The sequence below is a fragment of the Diorhabda sublineata genome, chromosome 7 (genome assembly GCF_026230105.1).
Source record: "Diorhabda sublineata isolate icDioSubl1.1 chromosome 7, icDioSubl1.1, whole genome shotgun sequence".
In the NCBI taxonomy this organism is placed as follows: domain Eukaryota; kingdom Metazoa; phylum Arthropoda; class Insecta; order Coleoptera; family Chrysomelidae; genus Diorhabda; species Diorhabda sublineata.
Genome location: NC_079480.1, coordinates 18,862,895 through 18,879,056, shown reverse-complemented (window position 1 = coordinate 18,879,056; position 16,162 = coordinate 18,862,895). Strand labels below are relative to the sequence as shown.

At 32.2% G+C, this 16,162-nt stretch overlaps 1 protein-coding gene across 1 annotated transcript in view; it reads right to left on the bottom strand.

The window, feature by feature from the left end:
* Positions 1 to 16,162, bottom strand: part of LOC130446622 (dachshund homolog 2) — a 416,848-nt gene that overhangs the window by 267,446 nt on the left and 133,240 nt on the right. The window contains exon 3 of the mRNA XM_056782989.1: positions 1,095 to 1,299. Within this exon, the coding sequence (XP_056638967.1) occupies positions 1,095 to 1,299 (205 nt within the window). The remainder of the gene's footprint in view (positions 1 to 1,094; positions 1,300 to 16,162) is intronic.

The following is a 16,162-nucleotide window of genomic DNA, read 5'->3' as shown; positions in this document are numbered from 1 at the left end:
TATTTCTTAAAGCTTTCCAGCCTCTTTTCACGAGCTTCAACCGATAGCTGTTGGATTTTACCCATTGTAAAATTTTCAAGTTTGAATTTGCGAGAACGAAAACTATTTGTATACTAACTTCTTAAAAATATGAAAATGAACTCACGAACCAAACCAAGTGTGTTATTTTCAAATTCTATGAATGGATTATGGGGTGGGCAAAAACTTGTTACGTGTAGTGTATATATACATATGTATCTGTACATTGGAGGTTCAATTATTTCTGCAAGGATAACTACGAAACAAGAAGTAAAAGTGTCGTATGTCTCGGAAGGTAAATAGCAATGAAAAATAAAAGGAAAGGTGAAATGCCCGAGTTTAATAACGAAGAGGGTGATAGACCGACGTCGTACGTCTTCTTGCCGCTCTAAGAAGATTACTTGACTTCTTTTGGCCTCTAACTTACACTTAAATTATCCAATTTTCACTTACAATGGATTACGAAAGATATAACTGTATCTCTTACTGTAATATAAACCGTTGCTACTATTTCATTTGATGCAAGAAAGTGAAATCTAGTTGGAAAATGACAGCGTCTCATTTTAGAGCAAAGTTGATTAAACTTGTTATATATTTGTTTTATTATAGAATTCAGTAATGAAATTTAATAGTTTATCAATTTCTTTAAAACTAATTAGAAAAATCACAAAATCATACGTTGTTATAAGATACAACACTTTGTATACTATTCTCGTGACTCTGTATAATGAAAAACTGTACTATCATTGAGTCATTCACTTGAAGTATAGTTTTTGTAATTTATTAAGTTATTTATATATATTGAAGTTATGTGTATAGTTATTTTACATAGGCCAGACATCTTTATATTTAGAAAATAGATTGAAAAGTCATAAATACGATAACAGAAGAAATTACCGAGACGTAAGTTATCAAAAAAACTCACATTTTTGAAAATGGCTTACACGCAAAAAATGTCAATTTGAGTTAGTTATTTCATAATTCCCAATATAACAGCCCGGAAATGAATTGAAGGTTGATTTCCTATCAGATATAACAACACGAATTAAAAAAAAATATTAATATGGTTCACTCACCTCGCTATAGCTTCCATTGCAGGTATTCCTTGATTTTTAATGACTGAACCATCTGGCCGTCCTAAATTGTGTGGCATAGCCGGCGACAACAACGCTGAATGTGCCGCAGCAGGATGCGGTAATTGCATGAACTGCATATGACTTAAATGTGGTGGATGATTATAACCATTGGCTAGTAAAGGCGATTTTTCTAATCTTGATAGTTCTAAAAAAAATAAAAATCAATTATCTATCAAATCACTTAAATAGTTCAAAGCTCATCTCATAGTTTAATCGGAAGAAATCAAAGAGGCTTATTAACAGACCACCTCCAGTTGTTGTTAATACTAGTTCTTAACCTAATGACTAACGTAAATATATACGTGTGAATCGTAAACCAATTTTCAACGACGATAATTTTATTTTAGAGCCGCAATAATTCCGCATCTTCTTGTATCCGTTCGACGTAATGATTTTTCTCTTAATGAGGGTGGTACAAACGTAGGTCACGGGAGACCCCGGGAGGGCGTAGCGCCCACCTGCAGCGCTCCAAATCGCTTCTCACAGTCATAGATATATTTACAAGTACAAACAAGAACATTTTGCTTTCAATGAATGTAACAGATGAGAACTGTCTTGTTGCTATACAATTATCTTCTGACGTCGAGAGGTTTTTATATATAACACATTAGTAACCTAAGCATTTATTTCTAATTAAATTTTACTAGATTATTATTATCACGAATCATCATTATTTCTAATTTAGGGAATTTAAGATATTTAGCCCATTATAACGAAAAAATGCTTGTTTTGGCTGTAGGGAGCTCGCGTTTTTTACATTTAATGGTCGCAGAAGTAACTGGCTTAACCTAGAGAGAGCGGGGGTTGCTTAAAAAATTCCACTTTATTAAAAAGCATATGTTTCAAGCATGAATATGTCACGTTGCTTAGCCATCAAAAGTGAATATTTCCAGTGAATTTGTAAACATGGAAAAAAAAAAGTTTATCGTTATGTGATACTTTTAGTACTTTTCAGTACTTTTATTTAAAAAGTCTCAGCCGAACTAATATGAAAGGTGAACTAGATTCAATTGTGGGTGAGATTGATCCTTTGACCATACGACCTGCGATGACCAGCATCGCAATGGTCGACCAAATGAGGTAACGACTACAGAGACTAGCAGATGTAGGAGGCATTTCATGCGGTACATCGCATATTAACTGAAAACTGGATATGGGAAAGCTGTGCGAGAGATGTATGTTGCGTTTGCTCACAATGGAATAAAAACAGCGCCGTGAAGATGTTTCATAACCATGGATGAAACGTAGATCCATCACTTCACACCCAAAACAAAACAAAAACAATCAAAATAATGGACTGAAAAGGGAGAAACAGCTACAAAGAAGACAAAGATCGTTCCATCTGCAGACAAGGTCATGGAGTTGGTTTTTTTGGATGCGAGGGGAATAGTTTTCTTGAAAAAGGAAAAATTATCAACGACTGATTTGGTTGAGAAGAAACTATTGTTTCATCAAGACAACGCACCAGCTTAAAAATTACCAAAATTAATCAATTAAAGTTTGCTACTTCATGCACCCTATTCGCCAGATTTAACCCCCTTGAATCATTTTTTATTCCCAGACTTGAAAAAATGGTTCTATGGTCAACGATTTTCTAACAAATATGAGATGATATCGGCTGTTTAAGACTATTTTAAGGAGCTTGGCGATTCTTATTATAAAAAGAGTAGCGAACTTATTTAACAACGCTGGGTAATGTCTATGGAGCTAAAAAAAAAGATTACGTTCAAAACTAAATAATTTTTTTTTCCAAAATTTTTACGTTTTCTTCATTAGGCCAAGTACTGGGACTATTCTTGTAGCTCAAACCTAATGAGAGATCTTCGCAAAAGATTTGATTAGTTAAGGAGAACGAGCTACTCCATTTAGTTCAGGTTTTCAAATATGAATAATTTTATTAAATTTATTACTTGTTACAAAAATATATAGTTGAATATTTTGTACTAAAACATTGGACGGATACTGAACATCCGGGATCGATTTTTCTTCAACTTCTTCACAAAATTGTAAATAAAATCCACCATCATTCATTTCCAGATTATTTTTTTCTATTTCCTTACCAAATTTGTTAATAATTTTGTTCTTATGGGGTAATACCCTGTAATTTCCTTCCTAAATGTCTAGTTTATAAACATATTAAAAATTGGTAAATCAAAATATGCTGAAATGAAATATTAAACCTGATACTTAATTTAAACTTCTTATCCATATCTGCTAGCAATATTGTATGGGGTAAATCTTTACAGTCTACATCGGATAATAGGTTCTAACACTAGGTTTTTGGGGTGAAACTGAAGTCTTTCATTGTGTTTTTCATTGGTCACTTCAATTAGTTCTCTAACCTAGAAGACGCGTAGTTGCTTTCAATGATATTATCCTCAGATCTTTTTACTGAATACACTGTTTAAAACAACATTCACAACTACACTGTTTGACACGCGTTTCGATAATCAAGATGTCGTCTTCAGAGACTGAAGGTAAACTAAAATCTAATTGACTTGACTTCTGTTTTATACTGATATTTACCACCAATAAACCTTCTCCCGCCAATATTAATTTTCGAAACGCGCGTCAGACAGTGTGATCGTGATTGTTGGTGTAAACAGTATGAATATCGCTAACGGTTCCAGAATCAGATCTTTTGACTGAAATTTTATATTTGATGTTAATACTTCCCCGACAGCTGGATTCCAAATAGATTTAAGTATTAACTTATATACCAATAATTTATTGATTTTCCTTCAATTATTCTATGTCTAAGTTCAATCCCAAGCTGTTTTCTTTTCGTAAAGAGTTGTCTTCTCCAAAAAAGACTCTTTTCCAAATGGATTGCGATATATATGACTTAATCCCTTTGTCAAATTTCATCCTCGTTTATTGTAACGGAGAAAGCAGTTTTTATTTCTTTTTATGAAGGTCACGTAGATGGATTTAGACTCGTCAACTTCACCTCCCCTCATATTTTTAACCATTGTTGTAGCCTGTCGAGATTTGTTTGATGGAATGAATACAGTTTGAGGATCTCGTAACTCTACCTTGGGGAACATTTGCGTTGATTATATGTATTAATTTTCGTTCTTAACCAGAGAATACCGAACTTCAAGGTATTTGGGAATAATAGAGAATAATTTGGAGAAGAATTTCTTAGATTTTGTAACTTACTAAAATCGAAGAATAACTCGGAGCAGTACGTATCTGCGAGATGCTTTGGAGTGGTTTTATTTTAAATTTTAATAGCTTAATAGCCAGTATTGGGTGTCAAGATACCCTCAAGTCCAAACTTTCTTATCTTTTTAAAAACACTTCGCATTTAAAAAACCTTTCTGTATTCTTTAAACCAGAAAATTCTGTTAACTTTGTAGATGAAAAACATTCTGGTCACTTGTCGTCGCTTTTGGTTGTCTCAAAACCGTGCCTTCATTCTTCAGAAGAAGAGAAAAATTTTTGAGTTTAGGTTACCTATCAATATAATTTGTATTTCTAACGTAATTTTGAGAATCACTGTATATCCTGTTCAACTTATAGCTAATTTAAGACTTTCATGATAAATACGAAACATCTATTTGGAATAAAATGATATATACTGGGTGTTTCTATCACTGATTATTTTATATCCAATTACCTCACTGATAAATTTCTAATTTTTTATATAACATTTATTTTTTTTACCTAGTTCTTAATTTGTCGTGATTTAAACTTAAGTTTAGAAATATTAATTTCAAGGTTAAACAATTAAAAGCTTCTTAAAATCCTGATATAATATCCTAGACTGGTTATTTCCGAGCAGGCGGGCTACAGCCTCTCTAGATATAAAGTTTAAGAGGTAGTATCTGTCAGACCGTTTTAGATAAAGCGACTTAAGCTGCTTCACCATTATAAAAATTTGGTATCTTCTGCCTTTCAGTTTCATTTAATTTAGAGTCGATTTTTTATTGGAATTTTCGCTTAAAATCACATAAATGCCGATGGCTTTTAGTGGAAAAACGATAATAGACAGAGATTTACGATCAGAAATTGGTCTGTGATTATTTACTTAAAAAAAAAAAAAAATATTAAACATCAAAATAAAATTGTTTCTCGTGATTATGCAACAATATTTATAATATATTCCTTTTAAAAATGTCAATAATAGTGCTGTTCATTGAGTTCCTATTAAAGATATATACAAAGGCATTTAAGTAGAATTATACTATTGGAAGAGTGAGAAAGAATATCAGTTTACCACTTTTCATTCTTATTTAATCGTTATAAATATTAAAACTAGTTATTCTCCTCCAAACAGCATATTAGTTCTATGTTTGTCCCATAAATTAATCTTGTTTAATCAATATAATTATCAAAACTCCAGTAATTTTTTTCGGTTGGTAATATTGATCCATTTGTTATTGCAAACATCCCCTAGTGCCAGTAGTCCCAAACATATTGTATTCGAAGCCAGGAATTGTATTAGATCCCATACAACAACCATCTTGTTTGTTTTAGTTCGTTTTATTACAATTGCTGTTGAGAAAAGAAGAAGATGTTTTCAAATACTGGTACAACAAGGTTGCCAATAAGAAATAAGAAAACTGTTCGGGATATTGGGCATCTAGCGGCTGTTTTGTTTCAAGCTCTTTAGCAAGTGTCATTAGGTTGCTGCGAACGGTATGCAAAATTTGAAGTGAATAAGTATACTCACAACTAGTGAGTATACACAGTGAACACAATCTGTTTTCTATCGATTGAAAAGACTGGAACAACTTTATAATTGATTCTTAGAGGTTAGATGCTGCGTTTACTAAATCGCATTACCTGTGAGTTGCGCAAATTGCACCAGTACGATTTAGGCTTTTCTCGACTACTTGAAATATTAAATAGATGGAAAACGAGTCAATACTGGTTACTTGCATCAGTGGTAAGTTCATTTTGCCAACTTTTAAAGAAAATCCATCCAGCAGTTACCAAACGGTGCTCCACCTGGAAGTTCGTTCGAAGTATCGGATTAGGGATACATCAACACCAAGCTTTTTGTTAAGTAAAATTAAGGGAATATTCTGAAGTTTCATTAGCATTTGACGGTCACACGACCGATTGAAAAAACCTGGAGGCCATTAATTGACACGTAAAAGTGGGGTCCTAATGCTGACTCAAATTTCGTTCCTTCTGGAAAGTGTTATGTGGTTAACGGAATTCAAATACGAAATAAACTAACAGGGTCTTTGTTCAGGTAACGTTTTTTATTAAAGTAGTAGAAAATTTCGACAATTGTCACTAGCTTTTGGTTACCATCGTCAAAGAAATTTGATTCTTGAATTATTTTGCTGAAATAAAATAATATTTTAGAACATCTAATATTGCCTAGAGAACATTTTCATATTACTTAGTTCGACTCTGTGTTGTAATGATAAACACAGCGATGTTTGTAATTTTATTTGGCAGACGTGAAAGCTTTGACAGCAATAATGTGAAGCTATTAAGTAAAATGTATATTTGAATAGAAGTCGTTTTAAGGGAGGACTTAGTTTGCTGTTATTGATCAATAAATGGGAACTGCTGTTGACCGTTCCTTTTGTTTTAATATGCGACTGTGTAAGGGTAGAATCAAAAAGCATTAAATTGAATAATTTTCACATATGACGGTCCTTTTGAACGTTTGCTAAAAGCTTTCGGAAAAACTCAATTTTCTGTAACGTCGTGTTTCTTTTGTTGCGTGTTTTTACGCCATTTCCAATAACTTTACGTGATTGCTTGTTTTATACTATTAATTATTCCATTGTACAAGTATGGAAAAATAATCTATTTGCTCGTTATAATTTTCATAAAACGAAAAATTTATTGTCATATATATTGTGTCTCCGGATAGATTAAACGACTCTTGTAAAAGATAAATTAAAACTTACATTTTTTAGAGTCCAGTCTTACTTGGTTACTTTCTAACTTTTAACAAAACTGTAGATTCGAAACATTTTGTGTTATTAGTAATGAAAACGTCACGATAGCTCTAAAGGGAGCGCCACAAATCTTGATGATGATTTTTAATACGTTGAGGTAAAGATGCGCCGACTCAAGACGATGATATTTCAGGTAAACGAAAAAGTAGAGAAAATACATAATACAAATCGTATCAGAATATTATCAGGAATTTAGTACCTAATTCACTTTGTAAAATTGGAAAAATCTTAAAATTAAAACTCCTAAATCCTTCAGTTTAGTTAGATAATGTTAGGTTAAATCTACAAATTTATAAATAATACAGATCTTTCAAATACTGTCGGAGGTGAATGTTTTTCATTGGACAAGCTGGCTCACGTCTGTTCTAACTGGTTAGCTTGTGAACTGTGAACTGTTGAGCTAATACAACAATCTTTTAAAGCAATAGGAGTGGATGGAGTAAGGGATTGATGTGTAATTTTGTTTAAGACTTCTTTTGAGTCTGAATTTCATCATCAATAATATGTAATAAGTATTTTAATATTTTGTACCTTTAGAACAGGTTGCTAGTCTAGAACACAGTGTAAATTTACCACAAACTGCTAAAAATAAGTTATATTCGAGTGATTTTGAAATGTAGCTGTATATTTAATGAGAAGGGATGCACTAAAACAATATTTTAATTAATTGAAGATGTAGATAAAAACATAAAAAATTATATCGAAATACAATGTAATGTTTTTAAAATTGGAAACTTTCTGCATGCATTGAACTATGAAACCTAAGCTGTTTGTAAAAACAATGTTATTATTAGAAGAAAAAAAAGTTTATGTGATTCAATGTTCAGAAACAGGCAAAATATTCATAAATTGCTTTGTTCACTGGAAGGTATTCAATTACTACATTGAAGTACTATTGTTGGGTTGGAAATTGGACTATTGAATTTGAATCTTAATTCTATTACATTTTCGACTCACATCTTTAGTAACTCGATTTCATTGTTTAAAGTAGGTGGATTATTGTGAGCGCGTAAATTAGACTTTAATTTAAACTATATTATGGTCGAAGAAAATGATTTTTAACGTGACGTCACTCTAATAACTTCAAGTTAACCCTTTTAACTATCATTTTTGCCTCAACGTGCAAACATCGATGCCGTTTGGTAGTGATTGTGAATGACAACTTCATAATATACACTGCTTCATGGCTCGAAATGAATTAACACAAACAAAGGTGCTGAAACCATACATAATAGGGTAAGGTCTAACCTATTGCATCTCATATATTAACTGAAGGTTAATATTTTCATACATACAGCAGGGGCCTTATACCATGTACCAGAGCAGTTGCTTAGTGTATTCTCTCTGAAATCTGTTCTTCATCTGTTCTTCGTTTGTTCCGTAAATGCTCTGCTCTGGATTTCCTGCACGATGTTCTTAATTAATCTATTTCCACAGCCTCTATATCTTTCTCTTATCCTAACTGTTAGATGCCAGACATTATATATTACCATTTTTGTGTTTTCTGACCATAGCAATGAGTTCAGATTTTCTGTAGCTGTTTTCCCTTTGTTGCACTCTATTTCTTGTATGGTCTTTTGTTGTTCCATCTTTATCAAATTTACAGAGGATTAATAAAGCGATTGCAGTCTAGTTTGTCTTTAAAGAAACTAATTTTAGAAGTCATAAATTATTACTTTTAATAATTAAATATTTCTAACGAAAGTACTTTTACCACAAACTATATTCCGTCTTCCCAAAACTGTCGCAAAGGCAATTACAATCATTAAATTAAATCAAAGAAGACAGTATTCCAAAAACTTGAGCCTTCTGTGTGCTGTCATTTGAGGTAGGAACCAACACACCAAATTCCGCAAATATTTTTTAATAAACTTTCTTTAAATCTTCTTAAGGCTCAGTTCTTTCAACGTCTTAATTTCCCTGCTCATTCTACATTGACTCAATGAACAGTTTGGTGAGAGATGCTTTGTGAGAATGAATGTAAAATGCTGCCCTGTTAGATCTCGAGACATTGAAAAATGGTTTCTTCGCTAAATGAGAATTTTCTAGAAGAACTGGAATCCAACTTGTCAATTTTGATATTTGAATATTTGAATTCATAACTAACCCCAAATTACAAATTATTATTAAAAATTACAAGAGTAAGAAAGTTCCAGAACTAAATTTTTCATAGTATGAAAATAGAATTTGAGGTTAGGTCACAAATAATCACCCGCTCAGAATTGTTCAATCCCCGTTTTACTCACCATTACTTAATGTCCTTAACATTCTGATACAGCGTACCAAATTTGGTATGTTTAGATTGCAAAGAAATAGTTTTTTTTCGAAATTTCTGTTCCAGCTTTGAGTCTGTTTAAATTCTTGGGGATTCAATTTGGTATAGAGGTAAATTAACCACAATCATCATATTTGAGCTCTACTTATGTCGATCGTTATGAAAAACACCCTGTATATATAGAATTAATGCGGATTCAATGTACTTGTTAAAAATTCTTTTGCAATTTTTGATTTTCTATTTTTATTATCAAATGTCCATAAATCGCTTAGGATTAAGGAGAGATATAATTGCTTGACCATTTGTTTGACCGATTGGATAACAAAAAAGGCCATTCAAAAACCGCTTCGGCGTTAAACGATAGATTTATAAACAATAATTTAACCGATTCCAAATAATAATAGCTCGAATTATTTGAAATTGCTATAATCAAACGTTTAAAGTCATCGAGATAAGTGCGTTAAACGCAAAACAAATTGTAAATGGGATCGTAAGAAAATTACTAAGGCCCCTATAATAAAATGGCCTCGAGGTGGGATTGGTCTGAATTGGTTCGAAAGGTGCATGTCATTCTCCGACGATTTGTAGACACTATTTATTAGAAATTAGTTGAATTGCTATGATTTCGCTTTCGTAATAGTTTGACTGATTTAAGTGGCGGGTAGAAAACCAGAACCATTTTATGTTTTGTGAATTGTTGGTTGTGGTTTGCCGGTTCTCAAAAGGTCAATCTCCATATGTTTGACTGCCTTTATAATTCAAACACGAATCTTTTCAACCTTTACAGAGCCCAATTATTATATTTGCGTAAAAAATACAAATTTCACATTCGGGACTATATTATGTCAATCGAGCTTAAATAACTACGAGGGTTGTCTTAAAAGCAACCGACCTTATAAAGAAGACATTTTATCTCCATAAATTTAATTTTTCAAGTTTAAACACCTATTGTCTAGATTTTCTATTTAAACTAGGCGATAACAGTCGCAAAAAACCAGTTCTTGTGAATACTATGATTAGTCAAACAATGCAAAATACAATGGGTTCTCCAATAGTAGACAGCAGAAAAATTTTTACATCATTTGCTTTTTTTGAGGTTATGTCGAGTGTTAATCAGTACTAACTAATTTAAATTGCAAACGTATTAAGGAGTTGTCCGCGCCCCCGGAAGGAGCTGCAAGGGGTGCTTGGTCCCTCCCGGAAAGAGCTGCGATAAAAACCCTCACCCCTGCAGGGAGCTTTTCTTTAAATATTTAAAACTCAGATTATATTGGTTGTATATTAGTACTGGCTAAATAGTACCTATAGATTGTTAACTTCATAGTTGGTTGAGGTTTTAAATGAAAAAAAAAAAATAATAATAATAATCTAAACTAACCTAACCTAACTTTTTCAACTGTAAGGCGAACTAACAATGACTGGAAATGACACGCTATAGTCTTAATAACCTTGTGTTAACATTGGAAGCTAAACAGTGTTTTATAAAAAGGCCAGTTAGTCAAATTTGAGAGATAAAAGTGAAAATATCAAGTTTTTTTACCTCTTCCCTTGTGAGACGGCAAAAATCCTTTCAAATACACTTATTTTATATATAAGGAAACATATTTTACCTCAAACATCGTTGTACCTGGAATATACCTCTAAAATTTAAACTTCGGGGTATTTTTACTCAACTTTGTCATTGTTTGTCATGTGTCGACAAACAATTAACAATGTGAACACGATTCTGATCATCTGTTAACAAAAGTAGAGTTGTTGGTTTGTTTGTGTAAAAATTAGATTCTTTCAAATATTTTCTGTATTTTTAATTTAAATAGGGATCCCACTGAAGTACTTTTCTCAGTTACTTGGCCTTTATTTTGTGAATTTTCAACCTAATATTTATAACCGCAACTTCCTAAGAATATTTGTTTGACTCTTTGATGTGGTGCTGTACCTAGAACATAATAAACACGATCTACCTTGAATATGTCCAACGTACAACATGATATACCTGTACCAAGATCGAGGTATATCGTATTGTATAAAATATGATCTTGCGTCGTTTAAATCATAAAATGTATTACAATTATTGTAATTGGTTGATATTTCACAATAAAATATGCCCTATGCTTCATCGCTGAACACAATTTGTCGATAAAAAATCGATCTCTCTTCAGATTTTCCAGCGCCCATTCACCAATAGTGAAAACTGGGGTCAAAATTTAGCTTCTGAACAGTTCCTTCAGTAGGCCGACCAAACTGCTCATAAATTAGAAGAAATGCGCGATGTACTTTCTTAACCGAGCAGGAATTTTGATAGTAAAACTAAATTATTTGCAGGCGTTGATCGTTCGTAAAACGTAAATGAACAAGTTTGACCATGTCATAAGACGCGATTAACGCGTGATCTGTCAAAAACAGTATTGCCAAAAAGATACCAGCAAAAAAATCACTCGTTATTAGGATTTACAAATTTTTTTTCATTTCTAAAAATTGTGTTTTTCGTGTATTAGATTCTGTTCTAAAAATTTTTTAATCTTTATAATTGAATTTATGTTTTTTTTAATATTTCGTGGTTCGTTAATATACTTTTATTTTTTCTTATCGTATTGATGACCTTTTAGTCTATTTTCTAAATATTGAGATGTCTGCCCTATTAAGACAGCGCCACGATTAGTACAAAGTACTTGATATATAATATTATTTCTTGTGTTTTTTGATACTTTTGGATTTTAGTTCAAATCATAAGGATTCAAAAATTTTTGGAACGGAATCTAATACACGAAAAATAGAATTTTTAGAAATGATGAAAAAATGTGTAAATTCTAATACAACTACAAATAATTTAATTGATGACAAACCAAGAAAAAGTTAAGACAAATTTCTATTTTGATTTTATTCTTATGTGTAGGTGATCTATTGATTAATATAAGTAAGAAAATTGTCAGTGTTAATATCATATTTTAATGAAGACTAAAAGAAGTCGAAACGTCTAATTTTCATCTGTCTTTGAACAATTATAAAAGAAACTAATTTTGAATCAGAAAGGACATGAAATCAAGAACAAAATTGTATATGTATGAATGAAAAAAATGAGTGTATTTAAGTGTATGTACGAAATTGTAGATTGTTTTGATTTCACTCATCTGATTTATTAGTACGTTTTTCTATTTTTCACTTTAAACTGGTTGTAGTCAATTATTTTATTGTTGTGATCAATTATCGATTCAGTTTTGGAAATATATGAATCAATTTAATGTATTACTATTCAAAGCGATTAAAGAATTTAATCAATATAATGTATGAAAGTTTGTTATTTGTAATTTATCGAATCCACTAATGTGACTCAATACTTTTATTTCATGTTAAAACTATTTATTTTGTTCGTACCCTAGTTATTAATAAACGACATTCATTTTAACGACAAAACTTTAATTATTTTTTAGGACTGAGTTTTATAACATTTTCATGGATTTTATTAGCACACGTACTCTTTATCATCGTTATGCTGTTGTTCTTTTAATTTATTATATCGTAAACGGTAGTAAAAATCCCAACAAATATGATTGGTTCTCGGTAAAGACATAAATTTTGCATTTGGTTTCGTAGATTTGTATTACCAGTTTCGGAATAATATACATGATTGCTTGAAAGACTCATTAAAAATAATTTGAAAATAAGTCATAAATTCGAATGATAGATAATCGAAAGTTTATCGAGGATATTTAAAAAACTCCAAAGTTTCGAATGTTTAAATTTTATAGACCGGAGACCCCTTCAGAGATATTTTTCAATTTTAAATTATATTACTTTACATACCAAATAAAACTCGTGAATATAAAATGTGAATTTTCAAAATGAGCAATTAACTACAGGATATTATAAACTGAAGGTAGATTGAAATTCATTTACTTGATTTACCTATACAGTGTTCCGGAACGCAAAAATACGGGAGTGAGTTGCATGTATTCCTGCATCTAATAAAATTTTTTTCTTCAATAGGCTGAACAGTTATAAGTGAAGATGTGGACACCACAACAGGAAGGTCTATGCGTGTCATGGTTCATAGAGACGAAATCAGATATACAGGTTCAAAGGAACTTCCAAAAAAAAAATGGCAAATATTCTAGCTCAACTGAAAACTTCAATTCGTCAATCTGCCGTAGACATGTTACAATGTATTGAACATGAGGAAGATTTCTTGAGAGATGTATGTTTCAGTCATGAGGCCACCATGTCTCTGGTACAATAAACCGCCACAACGTACGAATTTGGGGTTCTGAAAGCCAACATGCAGTAGTCAAGCTTCAACGAGACAGCCCAAAGGTTAATGTGTGGTGTTGGCTTATACGCAACAAAATCATTGGTCGTTTCTTCTTCATAGAAACCACAGTTACTGGCTGCGTGTACCTGAATATGCTTCAAAACTTTGCTCTTCCTCAGTTGGAAGAATTACAGCCGATTGTTTACTTCCAACAGGATGGTGCACTTTTCTCAACCGATGGATTGGACGGGATGGTCCAATTTCATCGCCACCAAAATCTCCGGACATAACACCCCTCGACTTCTTTTTGTGGGGTTATTTGAAGGACATTGTTTACAGGACATCGGTTAATGACTTTGATGACTTTAAACCCAGCATTACATAAGCTTTAAGTAGAATCACAGGCGACATGTTACAGCTCTACTGGTTTGAAATTGATTACAGACTTAGGGCTACCAATGGTGCGCATGTTGAAGTGTACTAAATAAAACTTTATTAGTTGGAGCAATACATGCAAAAGACAAAATATAAATATCTTGTTTATGTTGTAAAGTTGTCAAGATAATTTTGTAACACCCTGTATAAATAGATCAAGTTAATAAGCTTCAGTTCACCTTAAGCCCTTGAAAACAATAACTTAGTTACCGAAACGCTTGATGGAATTGTCAGTGTTCATGTAGTGGTAGCGGTTAAATGTTTCTAAGAACTTTATTAATTTTGCCATTCCATATAGATTTTCCTTCTTCATCCCCTATCTTCCTTATTTAGTCTATTCCTCTATTCACTTCTTTTTCGACGCACCTCTTCTTCTATTGTCTACAAATATTGTTGTCTTCTCTTTTCAGTATTAAATTTATCACTTCACGTTTTCCCACTATTCTTGTATGTATTTCATCACAATTTTGTTATCTTGTATTCATCCGTCTTTCTCAATGTACAATTTTGTATGCTGGATATCCTACTTCCATATCCATATCTCTATGGGTCTTCTTGTAATATACAAGATTATACACTTAGAAAATGATTAACATCCATCATTAAACATTCAATTTCCACTAGTTGTGAAGGTTTTTTGAATGATTTGAATATATACGTTGTATTACAAGTGATTCGTAATGTCACAATTGAAAAGAGTAATTTTAAAATTATTTTATTTTGTACAATCAATTGGAATTGAATTCGAAAAGTAATTAACTGATGAATAACTAATTATTAAAACTATTTTCTATGTAGTAGCTAAATATACCAACAAACATTAAGATATCAATATAATTGTTATGAATGACGTTAATTCGAATGAAAATAAGGTGTTTGAAAATATTTTTTATACTACGAATTCATTACGACGTAAAACAGTATATCAAAACAATAAACTTGAGATTTAGACAAAAGAAATTCACGAAAATGATCTTCCTAAGACCCTGCGGTCCAATATTATTAGTTATTAGTGATAATAGTAGATATGACGATATTACTTTGTTTTTAAATAAAAAAAATAGTGACAAGCTCTTCAGTTCAATCTACAAGAGAGACAAGAGCACGACGTTACAGGAAAATGTCAAGATTTATCATCATGGAGCTGCTGATCCTGAAGTTCTTATTTCAAAAGGTCCACCGTTCTGGTAGCTCTCTATTCGCCTAAGACAGATGACACCTTCTTGGACGAAGTCCGCCGCTACGAAAAATTTAAAGATCATTAGGCTGAGGATAAAAGAGGACAGACCTCCAGTTGAAATACTTTTTCCTGCAAGCAGTCTACAGGAGAAGTGCAGCTGCCGAAAAGTAGGCTTGAAATATCGCACCTGCAACGGTCAGTCATGCTCGAATTTAGTATCTTTCGACGATAATTATGTGGCTCATATTGCATTGGACGCAGAATTTAGTGAAGTTCCGTTGAAGAGAGGACATTAATAAACAACCGCGCTTCCCAGATGAAGAGCCATGAACATCTAAGAAAATGAGAATATGAATGCTACTACATTTTGTACTGCATAACAATCGATTTTTATCATCTTTTTAAGGATCAGAGAGAAGATGCCTTTAGAAGTAAAGGATGCCCACCAATACTCTGGTTTGATGATATTAAGAGGATGGTTCCCACTAGAATAGCAGATGTTAGGGATCGTGAATAGTGCCAAGGATTAAGGGAAACCTTTGCCAAAAGTATGCAGAATAAGCAATAAAAAAATGGAGCTTAATGTAAATGACGAACGAAATCAATATATGAAAATGCCCCGGCAAAGAAAGAATTAGGCGGAATCAGATCTTTCAGAAATATAGTTTTCTAGAAACGGTTTTAGAGTCATATTGCAAAGGGTTTTAGAACAATAGTACAAAAGTAGAAGTGCGTGAAAGAGAATAATGGAAATGAGACGTGAGAATGGTCAGTGATACATGGAAGAGAAGAACGAATGTCGAATTGAAAGAAATATATAACGAATCTAATATTACACCAGAAATAAGATTCAAAAGAGTTGAGAGGTTAGAGCAAACAGTATTGCCAAGAGAGCTCAAATGGAAAGCGAGTGAATCAGAAGGAAAAGAGGCAGACGAAAAA